The sequence below is a fragment of the Pristiophorus japonicus genome, chromosome 26 (genome assembly GCF_044704955.1).
Source record: "Pristiophorus japonicus isolate sPriJap1 chromosome 26, sPriJap1.hap1, whole genome shotgun sequence".
Taxonomy (NCBI): domain Eukaryota; kingdom Metazoa; phylum Chordata; class Chondrichthyes; family Pristiophoridae; genus Pristiophorus; species Pristiophorus japonicus.
The window spans coordinates 15,240,756-15,268,497 of record NC_092002.1 but is presented as its reverse complement, the minus strand read 5'-3'; the positions used below and the strand labels follow the sequence as shown (position 1 = coordinate 15,268,497).

The 27,742-nt window shown below is 42.8% G+C and overlaps 1 protein-coding gene across 5 annotated transcripts in view; it reads left to right on the top strand.

Annotated features, from left to right (window-relative positions):
* Nucleotides 1–27,742, top strand: part of LOC139239218 (ryanodine receptor 1-like) — a 506,468-nt gene that overhangs the window by 465,530 nt on the left and 13,196 nt on the right. For all 5 annotated transcript variants that reach the window (XM_070867899.1, XM_070867895.1, XM_070867896.1 and 2 more), the window contains 14 exons: nucleotides 1,349–2,634; nucleotides 3,175–3,242; nucleotides 4,508–4,820; nucleotides 7,638–7,724; nucleotides 10,115–10,354; nucleotides 13,847–13,977; nucleotides 14,929–14,971; nucleotides 15,318–15,448; nucleotides 15,917–15,977; nucleotides 16,707–16,853; nucleotides 16,968–17,102; nucleotides 18,540–18,696; nucleotides 23,731–23,795; nucleotides 27,171–27,271. In XM_070867899.1, coding sequence (XP_070724000.1) covers nucleotides 1,349–2,634; nucleotides 3,175–3,242; nucleotides 4,508–4,820; nucleotides 7,638–7,724; nucleotides 10,115–10,354; nucleotides 13,847–13,977; nucleotides 14,929–14,971; nucleotides 15,318–15,448; nucleotides 15,917–15,977; nucleotides 16,707–16,853; nucleotides 16,968–17,102; nucleotides 18,540–18,696; nucleotides 23,731–23,795; nucleotides 27,171–27,271 — 2,965 coding nt within the window. The remainder of the gene's footprint in view (nucleotides 1–1,348; nucleotides 2,635–3,174; nucleotides 3,243–4,507; nucleotides 4,821–7,637; nucleotides 7,725–10,114; nucleotides 10,355–13,846; nucleotides 13,978–14,928; nucleotides 14,972–15,317; nucleotides 15,449–15,916; nucleotides 15,978–16,706; nucleotides 16,854–16,967; nucleotides 17,103–18,539; nucleotides 18,697–23,730; nucleotides 23,796–27,170; nucleotides 27,272–27,742) is intronic.

The window sequence follows — 27,742 nt, the reverse complement described above, 5'->3', positions numbered from 1 at the left end:
ATTCTCTGGTTGGCAAACAGTGACTAGTGGGGTGCTGCAGGGATCGGTGCTGGAGCCTCAACAATTTACAATCTATATTAATGACTTGGATGAAGGGACCAAGTGTAATGTAGCCAAGTTTGCTGATGATACAAAGATGGGTGGGAAAGCAAATTATGAGGAGGACCCAAAAAATCTGCACAGGGATATAGACAGGCTAAGTGAGTGGGCAAAAAATTGGCAGATGGAGTATAATGTGGGAAAATGTAAGGTTATCCACTTTGGCAGAAAAAATAGAAAAGCAAATTATAATTTAAAGGGAGAAAAATTGCAAAGTGCTGCAGTACAGAGGGACCTTGTGCATGTAACATAAAAAGTTAGTATGCAGGTACAGCAAGTAATCAGGAAGGCAAATGGAATGTTGGCCTTTATTGCAAGGGGGATAGAGTATAAAAGCAGAGAAGTCCTGCTACAACTGTACAGAGTATTGGTGGGGCCACACCTAGAGTACTGTGGACAGTTTTGGTCTCTATATTTAAGGAAGGATATACTTGCATTGGAGGCTGTTCAGAGAAGGTTCACTCGGTTGATTCCGGAGATGAGGGGGTTGAATAATGAAGATAGGTTGGGACTATACTCATTGGAGTTCAGAAGAATGAGAGGTGATCTTATAAGATAATTAGCTCTACAAGTTGGATGCAGAGAGGATATTTCTACTCACAGGGAAGCTAAAACTAGGGGGGCATAGTCTCAGAATAAGGGGCCGCCCATTTAAAACTGAGATGAGGAGAAATTTCTTCTCCGAGGGTTGTAAAGCTGTGGAATTCTCTGCCCCAGAGTGCTATGGAGGCTGGGTCATTGAATGTATTTACGGCGGAGATAGACAGATTTTTGAGCAATAGGGGAATAAAGGGTTACGGGGAGAGGGCAGGGAAGTGGAAATGAGTCCATGATCAGATCAGCCATGATATTAAATGGTGGAGCAGGCTTGGGGGTTCAAATGGCCTACTCCAGCTTCTATTTCTTATGTTCTTGTGAATATGATTAGTATTTCAATTTCTGAGGTTTGAATTATGGCCATAAACTACTTGTTTTACTCCTATGACTTCTGTATAAATATTTTGTTAAGATTATTGTTATTTACTGTGACGTTAATGTATGCATAATATCCTGGTTTATGTAAGATATTTTGCAATGCTATTTAATTAGTAAAATTAACCATTATACTGGATGTTAGATGATCTACACAACAAATACACACCCAAAAAAGGATGCGGTGATGCAGCAATAGATTTTTTCTTCAATCTTGAACTGTAACTAGAAACTTTTATTTTTTAAGACTATGATGTATCTCATTTGTTATTTTCAGGAAATGTTGTTAATGGAACTATCGCTAAACAAATGGTGGATATGTTGGTAGAGTCATCTAGCAATGTTGAAATGATCCTAAAGTTTTTTGATATGTTCTTGAAGTTGAAGGACATTGTGGCATCCGATGCATTCAAAGATTATGTCACTGACCCCAGAGGGCTCATCTCAAAGAAAGACTTCCAGAAGGCAATGGACAGCCAGAAGCAATACACATCTTCTGAGATCCAGTTCCTACTCTCATGCTCAGAAGCAGATGAGAATGAAATGATAAACTATGAGGAATTTGCAAACCGGTTCCAAGAGCCAGCCAAGGACATTGGTTTTAACATTGCTGTGTTACTCACTAACCTGTCCGAACACGTGCCTCATGACACAAGGCTGAAAAACTTCTTGGCATTAGCAGAGAGTATTCTCAACTATTTCCAACCTTTCTTAGGCCGCATTGAGATCATGGGTGCTAGTAAGAAGATAGAGCGCATTTACTTTGAGATTAGTGAGGCCAATAAAACACAGTGGGAGATGCCTCAAGTCAAAGAGTCTAAGCGACAGTTCATCTTTGATGTAGTGAATGAAGGCGGAGAGTCTGAAAAGATGGAACTCTTTGTCAACTTCTGTGAGGATACCATCTTTGAGATGCAAATTGCTTCAAAGATCTCTGAAACGGAAGAGGGAGAAAAGTCAGAAGATGAAGAGGAGGAAGGGGAGAATGCTGAGGGGATAGAAGCTGAGAAAGTATCTTCTACAGCTGAGTCACCATCTGCATTTGCATCATTCCTTAGCAGTGTTGTCAACTTTTTTAAAATATTCACCTTTAAGAATATAAGGAAAAAGTGCAAAAAAATAAAGAAGATGACAATTAAAGAGATGGTGATGGCCCTAGTGTCCTTCTTTTGGACTTTGTTCATAGGCATTTTGCAATTTATCTATAGCATCTGCAGTGGTTTCTTCATGATAGTATGGAATACCTTGTTTGGAGGTGGCTTGGTTGAAGGGGCCAAACATCTGACTGTCACTGAACTCCTGGCCAGTATGCCTGATCCTACACAGGACGAGGTCCACGCTGATTCTCCTGACATTAGCAAGACGGAGGTTGAGGAAACGGCTGTCCAATCAGAATTTGAAGATCAAGCTAAAGAAGAGGAAATGGCTGACCAGGCCGATGCAAAGAGGGAAATGAGGATGAGCTCACCTGACTCCAACCTGGGACTTGGTGACATTGTAGAATCTGCAACAGCTGACCCTGCGACCCCTGAGGGAACACCACCAAGTTTCAGGAAAGTCCGGGTAAGTATCTTTCACTTCCTTCCAGATGATATGTATCAAAACTATGTCTAAGATTTAATTTCCCCCTCCACTCCCGCACCCCCAAATATAACACATTTTTAACAGCGATCATAAGGCAGCTGTCACCAGTTTCCTTCCTACAGTTGAATAATAATTATTTTGCTCATGGCATTGAAGCAGAAAATAACACCTCAAACTAAAAAACAAATAAGCTATAAGTATTGAGTCTGCACTTTATTTTTCCTTCCCAACTTATTAGAAGACTCTCATGTCAAAATAAAACCTGAATATTGAAAGAAAAGTCAGACTCAAACATATGCTGGCTGGTGAAGGACTAGCCAAGAAAATTCCAGTACCCATCATAATCTCACAATTACTGTTAGTAGATGAACTCTTGGCATGTGCATATGACATTCCTCTAACCACTGTTTTATCTGAGGCCATCCTTTAGGCCTCTGTCAAGAATTTTTATTGCAATGCCTGGTTCCGCAGTACAGATTATTGTACCAATCATAAAATGAGCTTTTTGCCTTTTAACAGCAACAGATTGAAGCTCAGTTAGAAGCCAAGGCAGAAGATCAACTCAAGGCTGAAGCTGAGAAAGTAGAGTAAGTGTTTTTATATTTAATTATTGCACAGAATGGCAGTAGATAAGCATGTGGAAATGTCACTTCATAACAGCAAAATAAAAATGTTAAACATTGCCCCCTTATAGATCATTTAAAAATAGAGTTGATGAATGGAACTCCAAATTGAAGTGTAATACAAATAAGATAAAGCCTGCTCACCGATGCTCAGTTTAGGTTCTGTCAGATCTCGGCTCCAGAACTCATTACAGCCTTGGTCCAAACATGGACAAAAGAGCTGAATTCCAGAAGTAAGGTGAGAGTGACTGCCCTTGACATTAAGGCAGCATTTGACCTCGTGTGGCACCAAGGAGCCCGAGTAAAATTGAAGTCAATGGGAATCAGGGGAAACTCTCCACTGGCTGGTGTCATACCTAGCACAAAGGAAGATGGTTGGGTTGTTGGAGGCCAAACATCTCAGCCGCAGGGCATTGCTGCAGGAGTCCTAAGGTCAACCATCTTCAGCTGCTTCATCAATGACCTTCCCTCCATCATAAGGATAGACATGGATTTTTTCACTGATTGTAGTGTTCAGTTTCATTCACAACTCCTCAGATAATTAAGCAGTTTGTGCCCGCATACAACAAGACCTGGACAACATTCAGGCTTGGGCTGATAAGTGCCAAGTAATATTTGTGTCACATAAATGCTAGGCATCTCCAACAAGAGAAAGTCTAACTAACTCCCCTTGACATTCAAAGGCATTACCATTGTGAATCCTCCACCATCAATATCTTGGGGCCTCACCATTGATCTGAAAGCTAATTGAGCTAGCCACATAAATACTGTGGCTACAAGAGCAGGTCAGAGGATGGCTATTCTTTGGCGAGTGACTCACCTCCTGACTCGCCAAAGACTTTCCACCATTGTGGTTGCAAGTCACACACCATTCTGACTTGGAAATATTTCTTTATCGTTGCTGGGTCAAAATCCTGGAACTCCCTCCCCAACAGCACTGTGGGAGCACTTTCTTCACATAGACTGCAGTGGTTCAAAAAGGCGGCTCACCACCACCTTCTCAAGGACAGTTAGGAATGGGCAATAAATGCTGCCCTTGCCAGTGACGCCCACATCCCGTGAATGAATAAAAAAATATATAATATGTTACTAATTGTTGTTAGCTAGATGGGCTAATAGTATTTTCCACCAGCCCTAATCACAATCCTGCAATTGTCATATAGATCATTGTTGTGCAGCCTAAGTGTTGGTGTGGCATTGAATGGTGTTTGTGTTCTACCTTTATAAAGCACTGAGAATGGTGAAAAGGCCGAGAAGGATATGAAAGAAAAAGAAGTACTAGAACAACCAGAAGGAGAAGGGGAAAAGGCAGAGGAAGGAGAAAAGGCAGAAGTGGCAGAAACAGAAAAAGCAGAAGGGGCAGAAAAAGCAGATGGAGCCGAAGGAGCAGAAAAGGCAGAAGGGGCAGAAGAACAAGAAGAGGAAGAAGCTACACCAGCAATGAAGGCGAGGAAGAAAGCCAAACAGGAGAGGACAAGGGAGGAACCAGAGGCAGTAATGGAGTTCTGGAACGAGTTTGAAAGTTACAAGACTAAGCTCTTGGTAAGTATGAACATTTCTTAAAATTCTGAAAATCTATCAGGAATGCTATATTAAAAGCGTTTGTTAACTGGGTCAATCAAAAGGCAGACAAGCAAACCCTTTGCAACTTTTGTATTAACACAATTTCTGAACTGGTTTTTGAACAGTAGGATAAGGGGCCCAAGTTTCGGGCCGCGCCTAGAACGGCGCAGCCCCGACCTGGACGCCCGTTTTTCGCGCCACAAAGTGCGCCTAAAAAATACTTACTTATTCTCCGACTCCCTGCAGGTCATCTGGAGCTGGGCGCGGCGCAGCAAGAGCTGTGGGGGGGCGGAGCCAGGTCCCTGCGCTGAAAACAGTGCCGGGACCTCTGCACATGCGCGCTACAGTGGGCGCGCATGTGCAGTAGCTCCAAGCGGCCAAAACTGTGTGGGAGAGGCCCTGGCCGAATAGCCTCACTGGGGCTGCGTGGATCAGACTGCACCTCCCTTGCCCAGCTCCTGCTTCCTCTCCTCCCGACCCGACCCGCCCCCGCCCACCGGACCCGACCCCCCACTGCCCCAGACCCGACCCGACTCCCACTCCCCGATCCGACTCCCACTCCCCTCCTCCCGGACCCCGGACCAGACCCGACCCCTCCCCCGAACCAGACCCGACCCCCGGCCACCTACCTGTAAATCCGGTGCTGGGGGCGGACCCCACCCCTTGGGCCTAGCCGGGCCCAGCCCATTCAGCCTCCCTCTCCTTTCTCCCCTACCTCCTCCCCTCTCCCCCTCCCTCCCTCCCTTCTCGCTCCCCCTTCTCTCCCTCCCTCCCTCCCTTCTCCCCCTCCCTTCTCTCCCTCTCCCTCTCCCCCTCTCCCCCTCTGCCCCTCTCCCCCTCCCTCCCTCACCCCCATCCCTCTCCCCCCTCCCTTCCTCTTCTCTCTCCCTCCCCCTGCCCTCCCCTCTCTCCCACCCCCCCTCCTCCAATTGTTTTATTTATTGATTTTTTTAAAACATTTATTTTTTATTAATTTTTTTTGATTGATTTATTGATGTATTTATCATTTATTATTGATGATAGCGCTTTATTTTTAAAACTGAAGTGTTTAATGTTTGGAAACTTCCCTTTAAACCCGCTCCCCCCCCCCATTCCCTACGCCTGATTTGTAACCTACGCCTGATTTTCTAAGTGTAGGCAAGGTTTTTCTGAGCGTTCAAAAATCTACACTTACTCCATTCTAAGTTAGTTTGGAGTAAGTTTTCACTGCCTAAACTTTCAAAACAGGCGTAAGTGGCCAGACACGCCCCCTTTTGAAAAAAAAAAATCTGTTCCAAACTGAAACTGTTCTAACTGACTAGAACTGGAGCAAACTAAATGCCGAGAATTGCAATTTCTAAGATACTCCATTCTAAACCAGTTGCTCCAAAAAACCAAGAGCAACTCAGGCCGAAACTTCGCCCCTATGTTTTTGTGAGGACCAAATCTTTAAAACTCTTCATTTATTTTTATACAAAACACAGACTCGTGACAAATCTCTGCCACTGTCTTTGATTCACTTCAAAGCAATTGGTGTTTATACACAGGAATTGTTTACAAGAAATTACTTTGATACGTTCTGTTTAATAGAAGCATATTGGGCATTTATTTACAAGCTAGTTACGTAAGCATTCCATATTAAAAACATCTGCAGAAACAATTTTCAGGAAATTCCTAATACTGAATAATATAAATCGGAAGTTAGAATAATGCACCACTGTAGACCATTTGGGGTATTCTATTAATAATGTTAAACATTTCCCCCCATTTGTTATGTCATTGCCACAATTAGATTTAAATGGTGATAGGTTGTGAAAGTGAATTCAATAAAATCCGATAAATTGTGGCCTAGCACCTGAAAAATTACCATGATAGCTGACAGATTGTCGTAAAGGCTGATTTTTAATACCCTCAGGGCAAGTAGAGATGGGGAATACATATGCCTTGCTAGCTTTGCCCATATCCCAAGAATAGAAACAAAGAGGATCGCTGCAGAGATGCCAGGTTGAACCGGCACTTTATGCACTATCTGGCCACTGCCTACTAGTACTCGTGTATCTCCTCTGCAAATCCAGACAACCACTGTGGCACCTTGACAATGCTTGAAAAGGTTGCATGAAGCAACAACTGAGTTGTGCGAATTGCTAAGCAGTTGCAAGCACAGCTTATAAGGGAGATCTTAAGTTGACTAAGATCGGATTCCACTTCCCATTTTGGCAGCAAACTCAACTCCATGGCTTGCTGAAATGGAGCTCTCCTCCACAACTACCAGTGCTCCCATTTGGTGATTATTCTGCTACTCCTTCACGCAGGAATTCTCCAACCTTTCCCCCAAATTCTGTACATGTGCCATCATTCGCCAAAACATATTCGTGACAACAAATATTTGCGCGGTTTAAGGCCCTTTGCACAGACTGCGCCATATACTTCATATATCAGATCATGCTTTGGTTCATTGGAAGCATGTGCTTAGCTATGGAAGCTGATTTGTGTGGACACCATAAATTAGTGACACTATTGGGAAATAGCCCGAACAGTGAGTACAACAGAAAAGCCAAGTAGCCAGGAAATCTATTGTTCAAACCAAATTGAGTCCATCACAGAGGCAATTCTAATTGTGTTACCAGTGCCAACTTTGTTGTCCTGACTATAGAGTTCCAGTTTATTCAACAATATCCAGAATAAAATCGAGTTGTGTAATTTCTATTTATCTAAATGAGAAACCAATGATGAATTTAGTTTAGATGCAGAATACAATTACATGTGTAACTGTGTGGCATGCAATAAGTGACATATTTTTCTATCTTTTTACTTCAGAATTATTTGTCAAGGAATTTCTACAATCTCCGCTTCCTGGCTCTGTTCGTGGCATTTGCAATCAACTTTATCCTCCTCTTTTATAAGGTAAATTTAGTTTATTAAAACAAAGGTATACCTTTACTTCTTATGAGTTTCATAAGAACATAAGAATTAGGAGCAGGAGCAGGCTATACGGCCTCTCAAGCATGCTCCGCAATTCAATAAGGTCATTGCTGATCGTCGACCTCAACTCCACTTTCCTGCCCTATCCCCATACCCCTTGATTCCCTTTGGGAGCAACCCGGAAGTTGCACCCAAAATTGCACGCGACGCTGCGCCCAATTTTGCCGATGTCAAGTTGCACCCAAGTGTCCTCCCAATCTCATTATTATTATCTGAGGCTGAAGTAAACTGTTTCAACCTCAGCATCCTAGTTGACGCTGAGCTTCCAACCACATATTGTCCCCATCACCAGGACAGCCTATTTGCACCTAAGTAATATTGCCTGCCCCCGCATCTGCCTCAGCCCATCGGCTGCTGAAACGCTAATCCATGGTCTTGTTACCTTCAGACTCGACTATTCCAGTGCTCTCTTGGTCAGCCTCCTACCTTCTACCCTCAGTAAACTTCAGCTCATCCAAAACTCTGCTGCTCATACCATAACTCGCACCAAGTCCCAGTCACCTATCACCCCTGTGCTCGCTGACCTACATTGGCTCCCGGTCCGGCAACACTTTGATTTAAAAAAGGATCATGCTTCTGTTCAAATCCCTCCATGGCATTGCTATTCCCTCTCTCTGTAACCTCCTCCAGCCCTGCAACTCTAATAGATCTTTGCACTCCTCCAAATCTGGCCTCTTGCACAGCCCCGATTTACATCGCTCTACCATTGGCGGCCGTGCCTTCAGCTGCCTGGGCCCTAAGCTCTGGAATTCCCTGCTTAAACCTCGCCGCCTCTACCTCTCTCTCCTCCTTTAAGACCTACCACTCCTGTCCAAATATCTCTTTGAGACTAGTTATCAAATTTTGTTTGATAATGCTCCTGTGAAGTGCCTTTGGATATTTTATTATGTTAAAATCCGAGTTGTTTTTGTTGTTGTATATGCCCAAATTTAGAAGGTTTTCGTTGATTTACGCCCAATCAGGGCCTAATGAAATACCAAACCCATACCAGCATACTTCCCTCTTTTGGTATGCGGTGTCAGCATATAGTATATTTTGAGTTTTTATAGAACCATTTTAATCTTGCATCAGTAGCCTGTCCCCGTCAATCCAATTGTAATCTTTTAATATATATAATTTTGACAAGTGTCAGCTTGGCTCAGTCAAAAGGCTGTGATTTCAAGCCCCACTTGAGCACATAATCTGGGGTGACACTTGTGTGTAGTACTAAGGAAGTGCCATATCAGAAACATAGAGACATAGAAAATAGGTGCAGGAGTAGGCCATTCGGCCCTTCGAGCCTGCACCACCATTCAATATGATCATGGCTGATCATGCAACTTCAGTACCCCATTCCTGCTTTCTCTCCATACCCCTTGATCCCTTTAGCCGTAAGGGCTACATCTAACTCCCTTTTGAATATATCTAACGAACTGGCCTCAACAACTTTCTCTGGTAGAGAATTCCACAGGTTCACAATTCTCTGAGTGAAGAAGTTTCTCCTCATCTCGGTCCTAAATGGCTTACCCCTTATCCTTAGACTGTGACCCCTGGTTCTGGACTTCCCCAACATTGGAAACATTCTTCCTGCATCTAATCTGTCCAATCCCTTCAGAATTTTACATGTTTCTTGAGATCCCCTCTCATTCTTCTAAATTCCAGTGATTATAAGCCTAGTCGATTCAGTCTTTCTTCATATGTCAGTCCTGCCATCCCTGGAATCAGTCTGGTGAACCTTTACTGCACTCCCTCAATAGCAAGAATGTCCTTCCTCAGATTAGGAGACCAAAACTGCACACAATACTCAAGCCCCTGTACAACTGCAGTAAGACCTCTCTGCTCCTATACTCAAATCCCCTAGCTGTGAAGGCCAGCATGCCATTTGTCAGTGGTGCCATCTTTCGGATGGGAAGCTAAACCAGAACACTGCCTGGATTCCAAAAATCCTGTGGTACAAGAGCAGGGGAATTCTCCTGATGTTCTGGCTAACATTTCTCTCAATAGCAGCTTACATTATAATACGCACTATGTCTCAAAAGTACTTCATTGACTGGGATGTACATTGAGATATCCTGAAGTAATGAAAGGTGTTTTATAGAAGCAAATCTTTCTTTCTTTATAAAGTGTGCATTGCACGGATGCAAGACTGACAAATTAACACTTATATTTTCTTCCTCATATCTTCTTACCAAATTAAACATAGCCTCACATTACACTGATGCCTGTTGGAAAATAGCCAATGAAAGATCTGGCTAGCTGTTTCACATAGCCTGACTAAGTAAATCAGAGTTTGACAAGTAGTCGCTAAATTATCACTTTTTCGTGCATGATAGGTGGCAGTGGTTGAAGATGAAGAAGACTTTGAAGGATCAGGCTTTGACGATGAAATATCAAGCGTTGGCTTTGGAAGTGGCAATGGGAATGGAGATGGAGAGGACGAGGAGGATGAAGATTCATTGGTTTATTTTGTCCTTGAGGAGAGTACAGGTTATATGGCGCCAACATTGAAAACCCTCTCCATTCTTCACACACTCCTCTCCTTCCTCTGTATTATCGGATACAACTACTTAAAGGTAAAAACAAACATTTAAAAGTAAAGCCAGTCTTCTAATGATTTTTTCCCAGCACCAACGACACTCATAATTCACCCACAAGTTGGACAACATTTTGATCATTTTGTAATGCTCATAATTCATGAGAAAGTCTGCCATTTTAGATTCTTCAATGTGACAGTAATATTTTAGTGGCTACTTTGACAATGGCACGCTGAGATTTTAGGAGAGTTCTTGATGTTTCATAGTTTAGTCCTTATAGACCTCTGCTGGAGCTAGAGGGAAATGTTGTCTGGTTGGCGACGACCATATTAAATATTTTGGTTGTACTTAGAGGGTCGGAATTGGATAAATACTTGAAGGGAATTTATTTTACAGAAGAGCAGGAAAGTGGAATTAATTGAATAGCTCTACCGAATGGTCTCCTTCTGTACTGTATAATTCTGTGATTCTATCTATTATGTACCTTTATGGATATCATCTAAATTGCAATATATCTAAATTCAGGGATCCAAATTTAATCATCTCTTTTACGGGATTTCTGCGGACCCCTGACGATTTTCCAGCTTCAGGGTGACTATCATATTGGAGGTGCACTCCCGAGTCAAAAAGAGGGAGGAGTTTTAGCGTAGCTAGGTTTCAACCCAGCGATTTATATGGAGAAGTCATATCCCTTTTCTTGGGCCTGTAAAATGCAGTGCTCCTTGGATACTTACACAGGCCTGGCTTCTGACATATTACTGTTCTATAGTGTTCTACACCACCCAGCATTAAACATTGGATTCCTGAGCCAAAAAGATGGCCCTTGCATCCAGCATTTTAATGGTGCAAATGGCACAGAACAAGATGGCCCTTTATCTGTATTCCATTATTATACATATTATACCTAAGCTTAGAACTGGGGCTCACAGAGGGGGGAATGTGGGGATTGGGAGGCGGCAGAATGCAGCAGAGCGTATCCCTCAGCACCTTTCACCATTCACCTGTTCGAGATCTGCGGGGAAATGGGCAAGCGACATACTGAAAAGCCTAGACGAGAAGTCCAGTCGAAGAGCTGGCTCAGCCTGAACGCCCTCCTTCCATGATAGGTGAATCTATGTCTACACATATAGGGGCCGAAATTCAGCCTCTCGATAAGGCCTGTTACCACCGGAAAGCAGCGACCACGCGGCGGTGTCGAATGACCGCCAATTTTTTGTGGAATGGCCGCCGCTCGTGAAATTCACCTTGATGTTTTTTATGGCGGTCCCTACTTCCGCCCCCATTATGACCGACCGCCCCGCTGGAAAAAAAAGACAAAGAGCTGAATTTTGCGCAAGGGGCCAGCACATCCACCGCGGTAGTGAAAACGGCTGAAAAACGATAAATGCGTCCCGTTTCCGGCGGGGATGAATTTCAGCCCCATAGTCTGACTATTATATACATCCATGCACTACAGAACTAGGTTGGAGCTGCCACAACCCAAATTATGTAGGACAGTGAGAGTCTGCCTGTGTGCAAGAAAGATAATGAACGAATAGTTAAATCACAAACCCCCTCACCCAATCTGGAAGTTAATATTTGTCAACAAAATAAAGCTGTTTCCATTTACATCCTTTGAAAACTCCTGGCCTGGAATTTGCTGTAATATTAACAACGGACACCATAAGTTAGAACATAGTGCTCCCCAATCCCCCAAGGGCGAATTTACACCATAATTAGCTGTAGAACTGCTTAGAGTGTGCCGCAGCGAGCATGGTGTCGAGTCAGAAGTGCATACACATCCAAAGTGCCAGGACACACAACAGGTTATTAACGTTTCCATAAAAGTCACGGTCCATAATCCTTAACTGTTTTTAACTCCAAATATTTATGTAAGATTACTGCCTTTTGAGTTGGTTGTCTAATAATTATTAGTATACCTGTACTAGCAATCCATTCTTTATTATAACAAATAAATAAATACCATTACTGTACAAATGTAAGTCCTGCCACTTTCGAAGCAGAGTGAGTGAATAGCTTAGAAAATGCCCACTGCCTGTACGATCATTTCACAAAGGAACATTACTAATTTCACCAGTTGTTAAATAACCATAAAAGTCGCCATATTTAACCACCGGTTGCAATCCCTGCTTAGCGCACAAGTTCCATAAATTTTAATGTAAAGATAATATCGGTCGGAGAAGAATGGCTGGCTGCCAGAACACGTTTTAGTACTTAATTGAGGTTTAATATTTCAATGAGGTTCCTGGAATAAGTCATTAAAAATATTACCCTCAGGCGACCTGCCGAGCAATTGAATACTTCACTGATGCTGAGCCCTCCAGTGCCATTCTGTAAAGGTATAAATGGTGAGCACAGTGGAGTTAATTCAGCAAACTCGATCTCTCCGTTCATTTTAGTGGGGGGCAGAGTTAGGTTAATGAACTGTTCCACTTTTCCAGCCAGGGTCTCCTGCAGCAACCCAAAAGTCCCAGTGAGCATTGGGTATGTCACTCACACTATAATTTTGTAGAATTTCTGCACCATAATAATGCCGGGCATCATAGCTACACCATTATATATGGCACAAGTTTTCAGCAAATTTAGGCCCACAGTTTATAGGCTCCTAATTTAATTAAACATCAAGTTGGGAGTACTTTTAAAAACAATCGTTCCACACTGGTTGAAATAATTTTTAGCAAGCTTTGAATTCCTGTAATCGGGTTAACCAAGTGATTTATAATAGGCCATAATTTACTTGTGACGTTTAGGCTTTTAAATTTGTTGCGTGGTAAGTCGCTGAAAGTGCGAGCTGATAAGGGGCAACGAGGGAAACCGGGCATCTGAGGCCTGAGCAAACAGGGCAAGCAACTGTGCATCTCTTTAGGAATCAGGTTGGAGAATTGTGAAATGAACAGTCCAAGGAAGTGCAAGATAGAATGGGTGAATGCATTGTCAAATCAAAGAGAAATAAAGAGCGGGAAAGAAAGACTGGATTAAGAGCAAGATAAAAAAAAGTCAGGAAAGGGAAAGAAGTGCTACAATTTAAAAATCTCTAATATTAAAATCTGAAAGAATAAGACTTCATTAGTCATAGTTAATTTTCAGTGCCAGAGTGGTTGATTGGCAGTAACTAACACATGACATGTCGTTAAACCGGTACTTAAACAGAAATGGACAAGAGTTAACTTTCTGTGGCGAGTTTGGTTCATATCTACTGTGTAAACACAGCAACTTCACACCATTCAATGCATTTCATTGGTGAGGCAGACAGAGAGCTGCTGCTGTTACCGCAAAGGTAACGGTGAAGCGGCACAATCCAGACATTTGGATTTCCGTGTTTAACTGCGCATCTACCCTCACTTGAAGTCGCTGCAGCATTTGCGCATAACTAACCATGAGTGCTGCTAGCCTCGCCATTAATTTTACCGAAAATTATGGGCCTTTTGTTGTTGCTATTTGCTGATCTAATCAACCAAAGGGTTATTTTCAATCTCAACTCAAATCATTAAATGAAGATGTAATTGTTTTTTTTTCTGAAACCTCTTTAAGGTTCCTTTGGTCATCTTTAAACGGGAGAAGGAGCTTGCCAGGAAATTGGAATTTGATGGTTTATATATTACAGAGCAGCCTGCTGATGATGATATCAAAGGGCAGTGGGATCGGCTGGTTCTCAATACGCCGTAAGTGCTGAGACGCACCCAATTTTGCTGCATGTCAAAACGACTAAAACGCATGAACCTACAGTCAAACATCAGAGTTATTTAAACCTTCAACTATGTGCTGCTTGTATAAGAGTCATGTAAGGCTGTGCTTACATGGGCTAATATTCTGAATGCACTCTTGCGCATATTCAATAATCACAGACACACCGTTGACTGCGATGGATGGAAAGTTGTGGCAGCCTGTACATGATTTTCCAATATGCATGGCTGGCAGATAAGGGTTCCCTGCTGGCAATGCATAGTCAGCACATTGGCCCTATACTGTCACTTTCCACTTCACAGTGATGAACAAATGGCCAGTATAACTACAGTCAGCTCTCACAGTGCAGCAGTGTGGGGGAGCCCATGTTGCATCACTTGGACTTGACACCTCGTAGATTATAACTCTAGTGTAGTGTCAAACTAGGGTTAAACAGTACTCTGGGCCCTTTAAACCTCATGGCCATTGTATAAACTTAAACTGTTTGTAACAGTCCAATTCGTGCTTTCAGTACATTTTAAGATTTGCTGTCCAGGAACAGAGCTCTGCACACGTACATTGTTCTCTCCTGGCCATGGTCACAGATTGACAGCTACGGTATAAGCACAGCCTAACTAACATCTCTGCAATTAACATCTCATCGGCTGCTACATAGGTTTCGTGTTTTGTTCACTGCCTGTCATATCTGGCAGGATCACCTGGGGCCACAGTCCTTTACAAAATTCCTACTCTCAGCAGTCAGGACTTCGTCTTCCCTGCCCCATGCTGATTTTATATATAACAGTGGTCTAAACCTCACTACCAGTTCTTTATCACCCTCCTCGACAACAGTTCTACCTTGTATCCTGTACATTTGCTAAATATCAGTGTTTTGATCGGATCAAGCCCACTTTCACATTGACGAGCTTTTCTTCTGTCATCCTCTGTAGGTCATTCCCAAATAACTACTGGGACAAGTTTGTTAAAAGAAAGGTAAATATGTATTTTTCAAGATTAATCACAAATATGCCTCAAAATATACTTGACTTTTTCACAGATACTAGACTGCTGTTTCTCATTATAGATGTTACAGTTCCTGTATTGAGCAGTTCTAATCAATTCCAATTGTTTCATGAAAAGTTTATCTTAAATGGGATGCAATTTAGAGCGATGTTGACATTCTATATTTGTGGTGGGCTATTCCGTATTGTGTGCATGCCATGAATAGAACTATAACAAATGTATAACAAAGTATTGCAAGTGATGAGCTAAATCTCGATATAGAAAAGAAGTTTAGGAACAACATCGAGAGCTTTAATATCTTCTCCTGCATTGCCAGGTGTTGGATAAGTATGGTGATATCTACGGCAGGGAGCGCATCGCAGAGCTGCTGGGAATGGACATGAGTGCCTTGGATGTCACTGTGCCTCAGGAGAAGAAACCCACCACTGACAGCTCTGTTCTCTCATGGTCAGTGCCTGCCTTTGTTTTGCAATGACCTAGCAAACACACTTATCCATTCGATGGTTTCGATCGGAAATAAGCTGTCATTTTGGTGCTGATTATGTAATCGAATGTACAAAATCCAAACTACATTCATACAGTTGGATTCTGGCTCCTGCACTGTCACTCAACCTGTTGCATATTATACGGCCAGATTATAAACTGTTACAAAATGTCATATGAAATGGTCAAGATGCCACACAAAGAAGTTCCTTATCGCGTCTCTATTTTGTGAATGTGTGTGGTGATTTGAGTAGTAGAAGACTCTTTAATTGAAAGCACCAAAATAAAGCTGTGAATGCCCAGTCTGAAGTAAAATTGAGCAAATACTTTACAGGATTACACCCAAAACATGAACCCTCTTTTGTTCTTCCAGATACTGGTAAGCTTGTTGTGCATTTCCTATTTTTAATCTTTCTTTCGCTTTGGTTCTAGGATTACATCTTTGGACATCAAGTACCAGATTTGGAAGTTTGGGGTGATATTCACTGACAATGTAAGTAATTGCAAACACTGCACATTTTTAATTTGTAAAATGAAACAGAAAGAAAATGTTTTGAACAGAACTCTTTTTTGTAATCCTTAATGGATTTGTTTGGATTGAAAGCAACGCATGGATTAATTGTGGAGGATTGGAGAGAGCAGTATAAAGGTTTACCAAACAGTGTCTTTACTCCCTCCGTCTGAAGTATGCATGAAGAAAGGGGATCAAAAGCTTGGGGACTACTTTTTATTCAAAATAATTCTACATTCAACGTACTTTTTATTCAAAGTACTCTCAGGTGCACATAAAAGATCCCATGGCACTATTTCGAATAAGAGCAGGGGAGTTATCCCAGGTGTCCTGGCCAATATTTATCCCTCAAACAACATAACAAAAACAGTTTATCTGGTCATTATCACATTGCTGTTTGTGGGAGCTTGCTGTGCGCAGTTGGCTGCCGCGTTTCAGACACTACAGCAGTGACTACACTTCAAAAGTACTTCATTGTCTGTAAAGCTCTTTGGGACATCAAGTGGTTGTGAAAGGTGCTATATAAATGCAAATCTTTCTTTCATTTTATAGAAGAAATCTTTACCCTAGAAAATTTTGACTGGTGTTTTTTTTTTAAAAAGATCAGTTTTATTTAAATAAAATGCCAGCCATTATGTATGACTAGTTCAACAGCATGGTTTGGAGTAATATGGGTTGTAATTTGAATTACTTTTGTATTGTTTCCATCAGTCCTTCCTGTATCTGTGCTGGTACATGGTCATGTCTGCCCTTGGTCATTACAACAACTTCTTCTATGCTGCTCACCTGCTGGATATCGCAATGGGTGTCAAGACCCTTCGCACCATCCTGTCCTCTGTAACTCACAATGGCAAACAGGTAGGGCTTACAACACCTTACTTCAGTTTGAAGATATGAAAAACCCTTTTTTTAAGCTGCCTAATGAGCTACTTATCCCAGCAAAAATGTTGCTGTTTTCCTTGTTGCCTGCAGCTGATGATGACTGTGGGCCTGCTGGCTGTCGTCGTGTACCTCTACACAGTCGTGGCCTTCAACTTCTTCCGCAAATTTTATAACAAGAGTGAGGATGAAGATGAGCCAGATATGAAGTGCGATGATATGATGACAGTAAGTTTTTCAAGTTTATTTCATTTAAAAATGACATAACTCACATAGGGCTGGAATTTGTGGTCCTTTGCGATCCGGGTTTCGCCCCAGAGCGGCGTTCAGGTTTCCTGCACCTCACCGCGATCCTCTGGTCCGCCGGGTGTGCGATGCCTCTCCCTTGCGACACCTCTGAGTTTTGACTCCTGTCCGGCCCGTACGCCTGGAGTCGTGCCTCGCAAGGACTGCCTGGAAAAATCAGTACGGTCCAACCATGCCAGCGGCGGTGATGAAGGTAAAGTACTGTACAAGTAAGTCCGAGTGTTGGTTCTTTACATTTTTTTAGTGAATTGTGTTGTGGTGGCGTGGGCAATGTTTTGGGAATGTTTTTGTGGGGTTTTTTAAGGTTTTTTAAAATCTCTCTTTTTCCCCCCCCCCCCCCACCTCCCCAAGGCCTCTCTCTGAGTGCACATGGCCCAGCTCTTTACTTCGCGAGTTTCCCATTTTTGCATCTCAAAAAGTGTACAACGCCTCCCTTCGCGCTGCTCCCCCTGATGCAGGGCCCAGATGGTGAAAATTCCTTACCAAACGCAGATTATTCCTGGCCGGTAACCTTCCCGCCCCGCCTCCGTTTTCACCCTGAAAACAGAAAAGCCTAAACTCCAGCCCAGAGAATTTTACAGCATAGAAACAGGACATTCAGCCTGTTTGAAACAGGTCCATGCCAGTGTTTGTACACCACGCGAGCCTCCTTCCACCTAACATCACCTCACCCTATCAACAGATGTTGATTGAATCAGCCATTGGAAAGTGTGCAGGAGCAGTGACCAGTTTGGTTTCACCCATTTTGTGGAAGAGCGTTGGTGTTTCCCAACGATGGTGCAGCCAAGATCTAGGGAATGACTGGGTCAGAGTCACATTTTACCATTGGTAAAAGCAGAACATGCTGTAGCTGTAACTGCACAACAGGTTTGTGCGCACCTGGAACAGAAAGACAGGTTAATGTTTCTGGGCACCATTCTGCAGAGGTCCATCGGTCTGCTGTACAGTGATTAGGTGCAGATTTTCCAATCAAATATGCTTGATTCTTGGACAGAAATTGGGTGGACTCAATTACAAATGTCGGCAAAAATCCATAATGCTGCATCTCCGTTCAAAACAATGGGAGCAGAAGTGCATGAGTAAGATCTATTATTTTTGAAACTTCTCATATTGTGCCACTATTATTCAATAGGAGTGCGAATTAGGAGCTGTTATGACAGGCCCTGACAATTGTAAGGTATGATTCAGTAAGGACATTTCAGTGAAAGTAACACAGACTTGTCATTCCGACCGATCTATGCACTGAGTCAGCTGATTTGAGATTTCACTTGTCAAACTTGCACCGAGTGAAACTATTGTGTTTATAAGTTGGAGGGGCACTGATGCTGTTCTAACTCTGTCCCTCTCTCCACTCTACAGTGTTACCTTTTCCACATGTATGTGGGTGTGCGAGCTGGAGGTGGCATTGGTGATGAGATTGAAGACCCAGCCGGGGATGATTATGAGCTCTACCGTGTTGTCTTTGACATTACTTTCTTCTTCTTTGTCATTGTTATCCTCCTGGCTATCATCCAAGGTATGACTGCGGGAGATGTAATAATCCTCTCCTTAAAACACTGGGAAAATATAGTCTCCGATTAAATAAACATTGATTCAGAGGTGATCCAGTACATCTCAATATGGAATGTTCGTCTCCGAACACCATCGAATAGAATCACAGAACAGTACAGCACAGAAGGAGGCCATTCGGCCCATCGAATTTGCGCCGGCTCCTTCGAAGAACAATCCAGTTAGTCCCACTCCCACCTGCTCTTTCCCCATATCCTGCAATTTTTACCCCTTCAAGTATTTATCCAATTCCGTTTTGAAGGCTGCTGTTGAATCTGTATTCACCACCCTGTCAAGCAGTGCATTCCAAATCCTCACACCTTGCTGCTTAAAAAAAGTTTTTCCTCATTCCATTATCAGAGTTTCAATTTGATTCTTCTTCACTTCTGCCTTCTTTTGTGGTTGTTGCTGTTTCACAATAAGCTCACTTGGTGATGCATTGGGGCATCTAAGTCACACTCCTGCATTGCTTAATTCTTTGAGGATGTAACGAGCAGGGTGGATAAAGGGGAACCAGTGGATGTGGTGTATTTGGATTTCCAGAAGGCATTCAATAAGGTGCCACATAAAAGGTTACTGCACAAGATAAATGTTCACGGAGTTGGGGGGTAATATTAGCGTGGATAGAGGATTGCCGAACTAACAGAAAACAGAGAGTTGGGATAAACGGGTCATTTTCCGGTTTGCAAACAGTAACTAGTGGGGTGCCACAGGGTTCGTTGCTGGGGCCTCAACTATTTACAACCTATATTAATGACTTAGATGGAGGGACCGAGTGTAATGTAGCCAAGTTTTCTGATAATGCAAAGATGGGTGTGAGAGCAAATTGTGAGGAGGACACAAGAAATCTTCAAAGGGATATAGACAGGCTAAGTGAGTGGGCACAAATTTGGCAGATGGAGTATAATGTGGGAAAATGTAAGGTAATCCACTTTGGCAGAAAAAATAGAAAAGCAAATTATAATTTAAATGGAGAAAAATTGCAAAGTGTTTCAGTACAGAGGGACCTGGGCGCCCTTGTGCATGAAACACAAAAAATTAGTATACAGGTACAGCATGTAATCAGGAAGGCAAATGGAATGTTGGCCTTTATTGCAAGGGGAATAATAAAAGCAGAGAAGTCCTGCTAAAACTGTACAGAGTATTGGTGAGGCCAAACTTGGAGTACTGCACAGTTTTGGTCTCCGTATTTATACTTGCATTGGAGGCTGTTCACAGAAGGTTCACGGAGATGAGGGGGTTGACTTATGAAGATAGGTTGGGCCTTTACTCATTGGCGTTCAGAAGAATGAGAGGTGATCTTATCGAAACATATAAGATAATGAGGGGGCTTGGCAAGGTGGACACAGAGAGGATATTTCCACATAGGGGAAACTAAAACTAGGGGGCATAGTCTCAGAATAAGGGGCAGCCCATTTAAAACTGAGATGAGGAGGAATTTCTTCTCTCTGAGGGTTGTAAATCGATGGAATTCTCTGCCCTAGAGAGCTGTGGAGGCTGGGACATTGAATATATTTAAGGTGGAGATAGACAGATTTTTGAGTGATAAGGAAGTAAAGGGTTATGGGGAGCGGGCGGGAAAGTGGAGTTGAGTCCATGATCAGATCAGCCATGATCTTATTAAATGGCGAAGCAGGCTCGCTCCTATTTCTTATGTTTTTATGTAATGCAATTTATTTTGTTATTCACTCCCCCTCCCTATTTGTTTATGTTTTGGAATGTATATACTCCAAACAAACTAAAGATAATGGACCCGAAATTCACCATCCCTGTGGAGTTTGAACGATCGATCGAAAAAATCGATGGACCACCGCGGTCGGGTACTTTTCCCTCCCTGAGCCATATTCAGCTCGGGGAGGATTTGAGCGGTGTTCACTTCCGCCGGAAACGGCGCGGTGAAGCCGCTGTAAAGGGAAGTTTCCAGCAGTGAGCTCTGCAGCGTGCAGACCACTGAAAAGCCACCAGGACCGCGAAATTCACCAAGGAAAAGGTAGGACTTTACCCGGCAGTGCCCCCGCGAGGTTTTCGATGCAGTGCTTGAACGCGACACGGCTGGGACCCTTTGGCAGATAAATAGTTTTATTACTTATTAGTGTTTTTATTTCATTTTCCAGCATCTGCAGTATTTATCTTTTCATATAGTTTTATTAATTATTAGTGTTTTTATTTCATTTTCCATGATCCGCAGTATTTAACTTTTCATTTAATTTTATTCATTGTTTTGGTTCCATTAAACCTGCTGAGTGCTGCTCAGAGGTTTGCACATATCCCTGTACTTTTGTACAACTTTCAGGTCTGACTCTTTAGTGGAGTCCTGTGGGCTGCAGAGACCTGCTTGGCAGGGTTCACCCTGAGGATGGGAGGAGTGTTGGGAGGCGACACCTGGTTAGAAGCAGGGCGGCGCGCAGGAGAAGGTGTCACCGTCAGCACCGTGCAGACAGGCAGCGGGCAAGGGAGGCAGTAGCCATGATTCGTTCATTCTGCGCCAGACCAGTGTGCCTGCCGTCTTCACCGGCCCGAATCAGGATTGCGATTGGTTGCTTGGGGACAAGGGATGTTCCCCTGAGCACTTGGCTGCTCACTCCTCTGCGGAACCCCAGGACAGCGCCAGAGCAAGCATACAATGACGCTCATTGTGCCACCAGGTGCATCATACAGCAGTGCATAGGCATCCTTAAGCAGAGGTTCCGGTGCCTGGACCGCTCTGGTGGCACCTTGCAGTACTCTCCTCAACGGGTCTCCATAATCGTCATGGTCTGCTGCTTGCTGCACAACCTGGCCATCATGAGGGGGCAACCCATTGGAGGTTGAGCCAGCAGTATCACCTGAGAAGGAGGAGGCGCAGGAGGAGGAGGATCCCCGTCGTCCCAGAGCTAGGAGGGGTCGACCCATTGCCACTCTGGCCAGCACCCTCCTGGGAGGATGCATCCTCACAGATATGGAGGTGTCTGACACCTCCCCTGCAATCTCCCTCCTAGCATTATGTACTGCCTGTCTGCCAGGTCTCCCCACGTCAGGAAACAATATTCTTCTTCTGTCCTCTACACCGTCCATCAGTGTCTCGAGCTCCACATCAGTGAACCTGTTGGCTCTCCTTGCACCTCTTACACCAGCTATCCTTCCAAACCCCTTGCCCCCCCCTCAGGTCCTTGCTGCAAACCCGGGCCTTTAAACAGGCCAGGAGGCAGCTGGCTCATTAGAAACCCTTACCTGCATGCTGAATTACTCAATGGTGATAATGCTCAAATTAAGACAGCATCACCGATGAAAAATTCACTTTGGAAGGGTTCGTTAGCGCTGGAACCCATTTGTTCACTTTTGGAGCTGAATATGGGGTGGTCCATCCGCTTAATAATGTTGGCGCTAATGGCCACATAAAGATGGGCGCAGCACCAGATTTCCAGCGGTACTGAATTTCGGGCCCAATGTCTGACGTTAATCCTCCCTCCTGGGGGCTACTAACTTTTTGACCCATAGTTCTTGCCTTCCAATGTGGTTTTGGGACCAAGATCACCAGATAATTATGAGTGAGGAAGTTCATTTGTTCCATCTTAATTCATCCGTCCAGAAACACCCTACAGTACCCCCATTGCAGCATCCAATTGTTCCCTAAATGTTCGGGTTTTCATCCACTATATCTGGCAATCTGTGCTATCATTGATCACTCTGTGTGAAGAGGAACTTCTCGATATCAGTCCTAAATTTTCCTGTTACTAGTTTGAGCCTGTATTCCCGTTGCCAATTTACTTTAAATTGATATCTTGATTTTCCTTTTAAACACTCTTGCCTACTTTGTATACCGCGACACCTCTGACTACTTATAAAAGAGAAAGGCAAACACTACACCCACTTATCTAGTAGCTCATCACATCATCAAAACATATCAAACAACTCCATGATTTATTTTGGCATGGGAGTACTGTTATGTAGGCGAATAAACCATTCTGTGCCAACAATATCTCACAAGTAAGAATAAGGTGAATAAACAGTTAATCTGTTTTTTTGGTGCTGTGAGCTGAAGGAAGAATGTTTTCCAGGCACATCGTTGAATGTCTGCTCTCTTCAAATAGTGCTATGACATCATTAACATCTAACAGGCATGTCTTATGTCAGTTTAATGTCTTATCTGAAGAACAGCATTCTAGTAGAGCCATGCACATATTTGAGTTTTCTTTTTAAAAGAGCACGCACATAATTCAAGGTATTTATATTGGGATGGAATTTCCACGGAGTTCTCCCAATCACCAGCCGTAACTGCAGCAAATAGCCTGGTGAAACCCTAAATGAACATTTATGCTGTTGCTCCCAAGCTTTCAGCTGAAGTTACGGCAGGAGAAAAAAATTCCAGGTGATTCTCTGTGCAAGTGCACCAGCCATGCCTGTAGTGCTCCCAGGCACCAAACGTCAGTCCACATTAAGCCACCGGTAGTTGTGTGAGAGAGGCCTATGCTGATGATCTGTTTGATTTTCTTTCCATTTGTGGGAAAGCGCCCGATAGACAGGCAGTACCTCACCACAGCAACACCGAGATTGGGAGTGCAGCACACTGGTGGGAGGGAAGGTTATACCAGCCTGCTTCCTACCCTAATATATACACTAATGTTTATGTTGCAGGTCTATTATTTACAGAAAAAAAATTATAATTTCATGAAATATTTTGATACCGTGTAGTTCATAATTGAAAAGAAGTTATGCTTTTGTTTTTCTCGTGCTCGCTTCCAAAAAAGAATAATCGATTTTTGATTAAGCATTTGTTTGTGAATGCTGACTAGACCTTTGTGCGGGAGACGGATTAACAGTTCGTTAGATATATTCAAAAGGGAGTTAGATATGGCCCTTACGGCTGAAGGGATCAAGGGGTATGGAGAGAAAGCAGGAATGGGGTACTGAAGTTGTATGATCATATTGATTGGTGGTGCAGGCTCGAAGGGCCGAATATCCTATTCCTGCACCTATTTTCTATGTTTCTATGTTAACAGCGCCATATTGTTTCCTCCCTCAGGTTTGATTATTGATGCCTTTGGTGAGCTGAGAGATCAGCAGGAGCAAGTGAAAGAGGACATGGAGGTAGGAATAGCATCAAGTAGCTACTGTTTATCCATCCGTGTATCACTATGTGTGTGATAAATAAACTGTAATATCTTACTTATATGGATGAGTGTCAGGGAGGTGTCAGATTAAATACAAACATGTAAAATGGTGCCCCAATAGCAATGTTTTATGGTTTGTGCAATGGGGTTTTATGGCCGGGATGGCTTGCAATAACCCTTTGAGTTGTGAGTCTTTGCAAAGTAGCTAGGAGGAGGTGTCAGGAGATGAGATGTTTTATCTTCAGAATGGAAAATGTTTCTATTAAAGAACGGGGGAAATTTTTGAACTTATTACGGATGCGTAAAACCAGCATTGTGAATCAGGCAATGGAAGGGAAAATAGTACTGTTTCTATAACGGGCGCCTGGTTTTACACTCCAAAGATAAGTTAAAAATTATTCCCCCAGGATTGATAAAAGCCTGGGAGAGAGCACCAGGCAGAGGATGATAAGTGATGGTCAGGAAAAAGCAAAGAAACAAAAAAGAAAACGTTTTTATTGAGTTAAAATTTCTACAAATTCTAACTGAGGTCTAAATAAAAATGCAAATGTTTTATTTTTGACTCGTATTGATCACCTGCGTCCGTGAGCTAGTACAACCAAGCTTGCTGTAAATCGGGGATAAGACGTTGTCTGGTGTTGCAAGCCTTAAAGGACTGCTGCAGCATAAAGTCAGCTACAGCTGCCAAATGGCCTCCATCCACATAGTGCAGTGTTGCTGCACCAAAGAACTACCAAATTTACCACCTGAGGTATCTGACGGTGCGGTCCCACAACTACTACCTGGTTTAATGGGCAGTCTTCAAGGCAGGTGTCACTTCCGCATCATTTAAGTGGATTACATAGGAGATACGGCACAGAAACAGGCCATTTGACCAGTCTATGCTGGCGTTTATGCTCCACTCGAGCCTCCTCCCGTCTTTCCTCATCTAAATCTATCAGCATAACCCTCTATTCCCTTCTCCCCCATATACTTGTCCAGCCTCCACTTAAATGTATCGATACTATTCGCTTCAACCACTCCCTGTGGCAGCGAGTTCCACATTCTCACCACTCTTTGAGTAAAGAAGTTTCTTCTGAATTCCCTATTGGATTTCTTGGTGACTACCTTATATTGATGGCCTCTAGTTATGCTCTTCCCCACAAGTGGAAACACTCTCTCTGTATCCACTCCATCAAAACCTTTCATCATTTTAAACACCTCTATTCGGTCATCCCTCAGCCTTTTTTTAAGAGAAAAGAGACCCAGCCTGTTCATCCTATCCTGATATGTTTACCCTCACATTCATCCTTGTAAATCTTCTCTGCACCCTCTCCAGTGCCTCTATATCCTTTTTATATAGCGACCAGAACTGCATGGTAAGTGTGGTCTAACCAAGGCTCGATACAGGTTTAGCATAACTTCCCTATTTTTCAACTCTATCCCTCTAGAAATAAACCCTAGTGCTTGGTTTGCTTTTTTTACGGCCTTGCTAACCTGTGTCGCAACTTTTAGTGATTGATGTATTTGTACTCCTTTGTTCCTCTACCCCACCTAGACTCACACCTTCCAAGAAATGTGAGCATCCTATTCTTGCTACCAAAATGTATTACATTACATTTATCTGTGTTGAACTTCATTTGCCAATTATTTGCCCATTCTGCAAGTTTATTAATGTCCTCCTGTAAATTGTTGCAGTATTGACTATCCCCCCAATTTGGTATCATCCACAAATTTAAAATTGTGTTATTGATTCCAAAGTCTAAATCGTTGATGTAAATTATGAACAGCAGTGGTCCCAGCACTGATCCTTGTGGAACACCACTACCCACCTTCTGCCACTGTGAATAGCTACCCTTTACCCCTACTCTCTGCTTTCTGTCTTGAAGCCAACTAACGATCCATTCTGCTACTTGTCCCCTGACTCTGCATTCACTGACCTTGTTCATCAGTCTATTATGGGGTACCTTATCGAAGGCCTTTTGAAAATCTAGATAAATTATATTTACTGCATTACCCTTGTCTACTCTCTCTGTTACCTCTTCAAAAAATTCAATAAAGTTGGTCAAGTAAGACTTTCCCTTTTGAAATCCATGCTGACTATTCATTATTACACTTTTTATTTCTAGATTTTCTTTTCATTCTCTCCTTTATTAGGGATTCCATTATTTTTTTCTACCACCGATGTTAAGCTGACTGGTCTAGAATTCCATTGACATGTTCTAACCCCCTTCTTAACTATAAGTATTACGTTAGCTATCCGCCAATCCTCTAGCACTACACCTTTTTCTAACGAATTATTAAATATGTATAGTAATGCCTCCGCTATCTCTTCCCTAGATTCTTTTAAAATGCGTGGATGAAATCCATCCGGAGCAGGAGTTTTAGCCTCTGAGTTTGATTTGTTTATTTAATATATCCTCTTTTTAAATGCATTTATCTCATCATTCAATGCCCCTGGTAAATACCGCAGTGAAATAATGATTTCATATTTCTGCCATCTCCCTATCGTTAATAGTGATAGTGTCCTGTCTATCCCTTAATGGCCCTCTTCCCATCCCAGCCTTCCTTTTTTTTTTGATTTGCCTGTAAAATATTTTACTATTTTGTTTTATGATCCTTGATAATTTACTTTCATAGTTGCTCTTTGCCTGCCTAATTGTTTTTTTTGACTTCTCTCCTAATCCCTTCATATTCTCTCTTATCATGCACTCCTCTGTTGTCCATGTACTTTAAATGTTCCCGCCTGTGTCAGGCAGGAACTGCCTACCCTCACCATGATGGAACCTCAGTGCCTGATGCAGCTTTCCGAACGGGATGGAGTCCTGGCAATACAGGCTTCTGCTCCTAATCCGTGTCAAAGCTTCCCTTGCTTAGTGATTTGGTGTTCGTTAAAATATTATAAACTCTTTCTGTGTACAAAAAAAACCTCTTAACTTCAGTGGGTTTACAATCTACCATCTAATGTCTCAAAAATTCTCACTGCTTCCAATTTTCTTCATTATGGGCATTACTGCAATATAGGGAGTATTTCTGCCTGTGTAGAGCCACGCCAGTGGCAAGCGTGAGTTGGGGAATTGGGGCTATGATGTTAAGGCTATAACATATATCGCTGGTCACCCTGCCGCTAACGAAACTCTACACCAGCAGCGGAGTCTCACAAAATGATCCGTGTATTGTCTGAGCTCGTCCGTATTCCATCATCCATTTGCTTCTCGACCTCATGTTGGCGCCAAACCTTCAAAGAATTCCACTAACTTCGGTGTTGCAATTTTTCTTTGTACTCTGTGTGACAGTTGTGTGGTATCGGCTTATATCTAGGGCTGTACTTTTGTTTTAATAATCACCTCTTTGTTTCTGTTTGATTTAACAGACCAAGTGCTTCATTTGTGGAATCGGCAGTGACTACTTTGACACAACGCCACATGGGTTTGAAACGCACACTTTGGAGGAACACAACTTAGCAAATTACATGTAAGAAATCGTTTGGCAAATACTTGAGCCATAGCTTAAAAAAATTATTTTAATACAATCTGTTATAAAATCAGGTATATAAATGTACTCATCCCTAACCGCCAGGTAACAGCTTCCAGGAGCTGGTGTCCCAAGTCTCGGAGTTTTCACCTCAGCAATACAGCTGGCACCTGCTTTCAACCTGTTGGTTGTAGCATGAATCATAAGAACATAAGAAATAGGAGCAGGAGTAGGCCATACGGCCCCTCGAGCCTGCTCCGCCATTCAATAAGATCATGGCTGATCTGATCATGGACTCAGCTCCACTTCCCCGCCCGCTCTCCATAACCCCTTATCCCCTTATCGTTTATTTCTGTCTTAAATTCATTCAATGTTCCAGCTTCCACAGCTCTCCAAGGCAGCGAATTCCACAGATTTACAACCCTCAGAGAAGAAATTTCTCCTCATCTCAGTTTTAAATGGGTGGCCCCT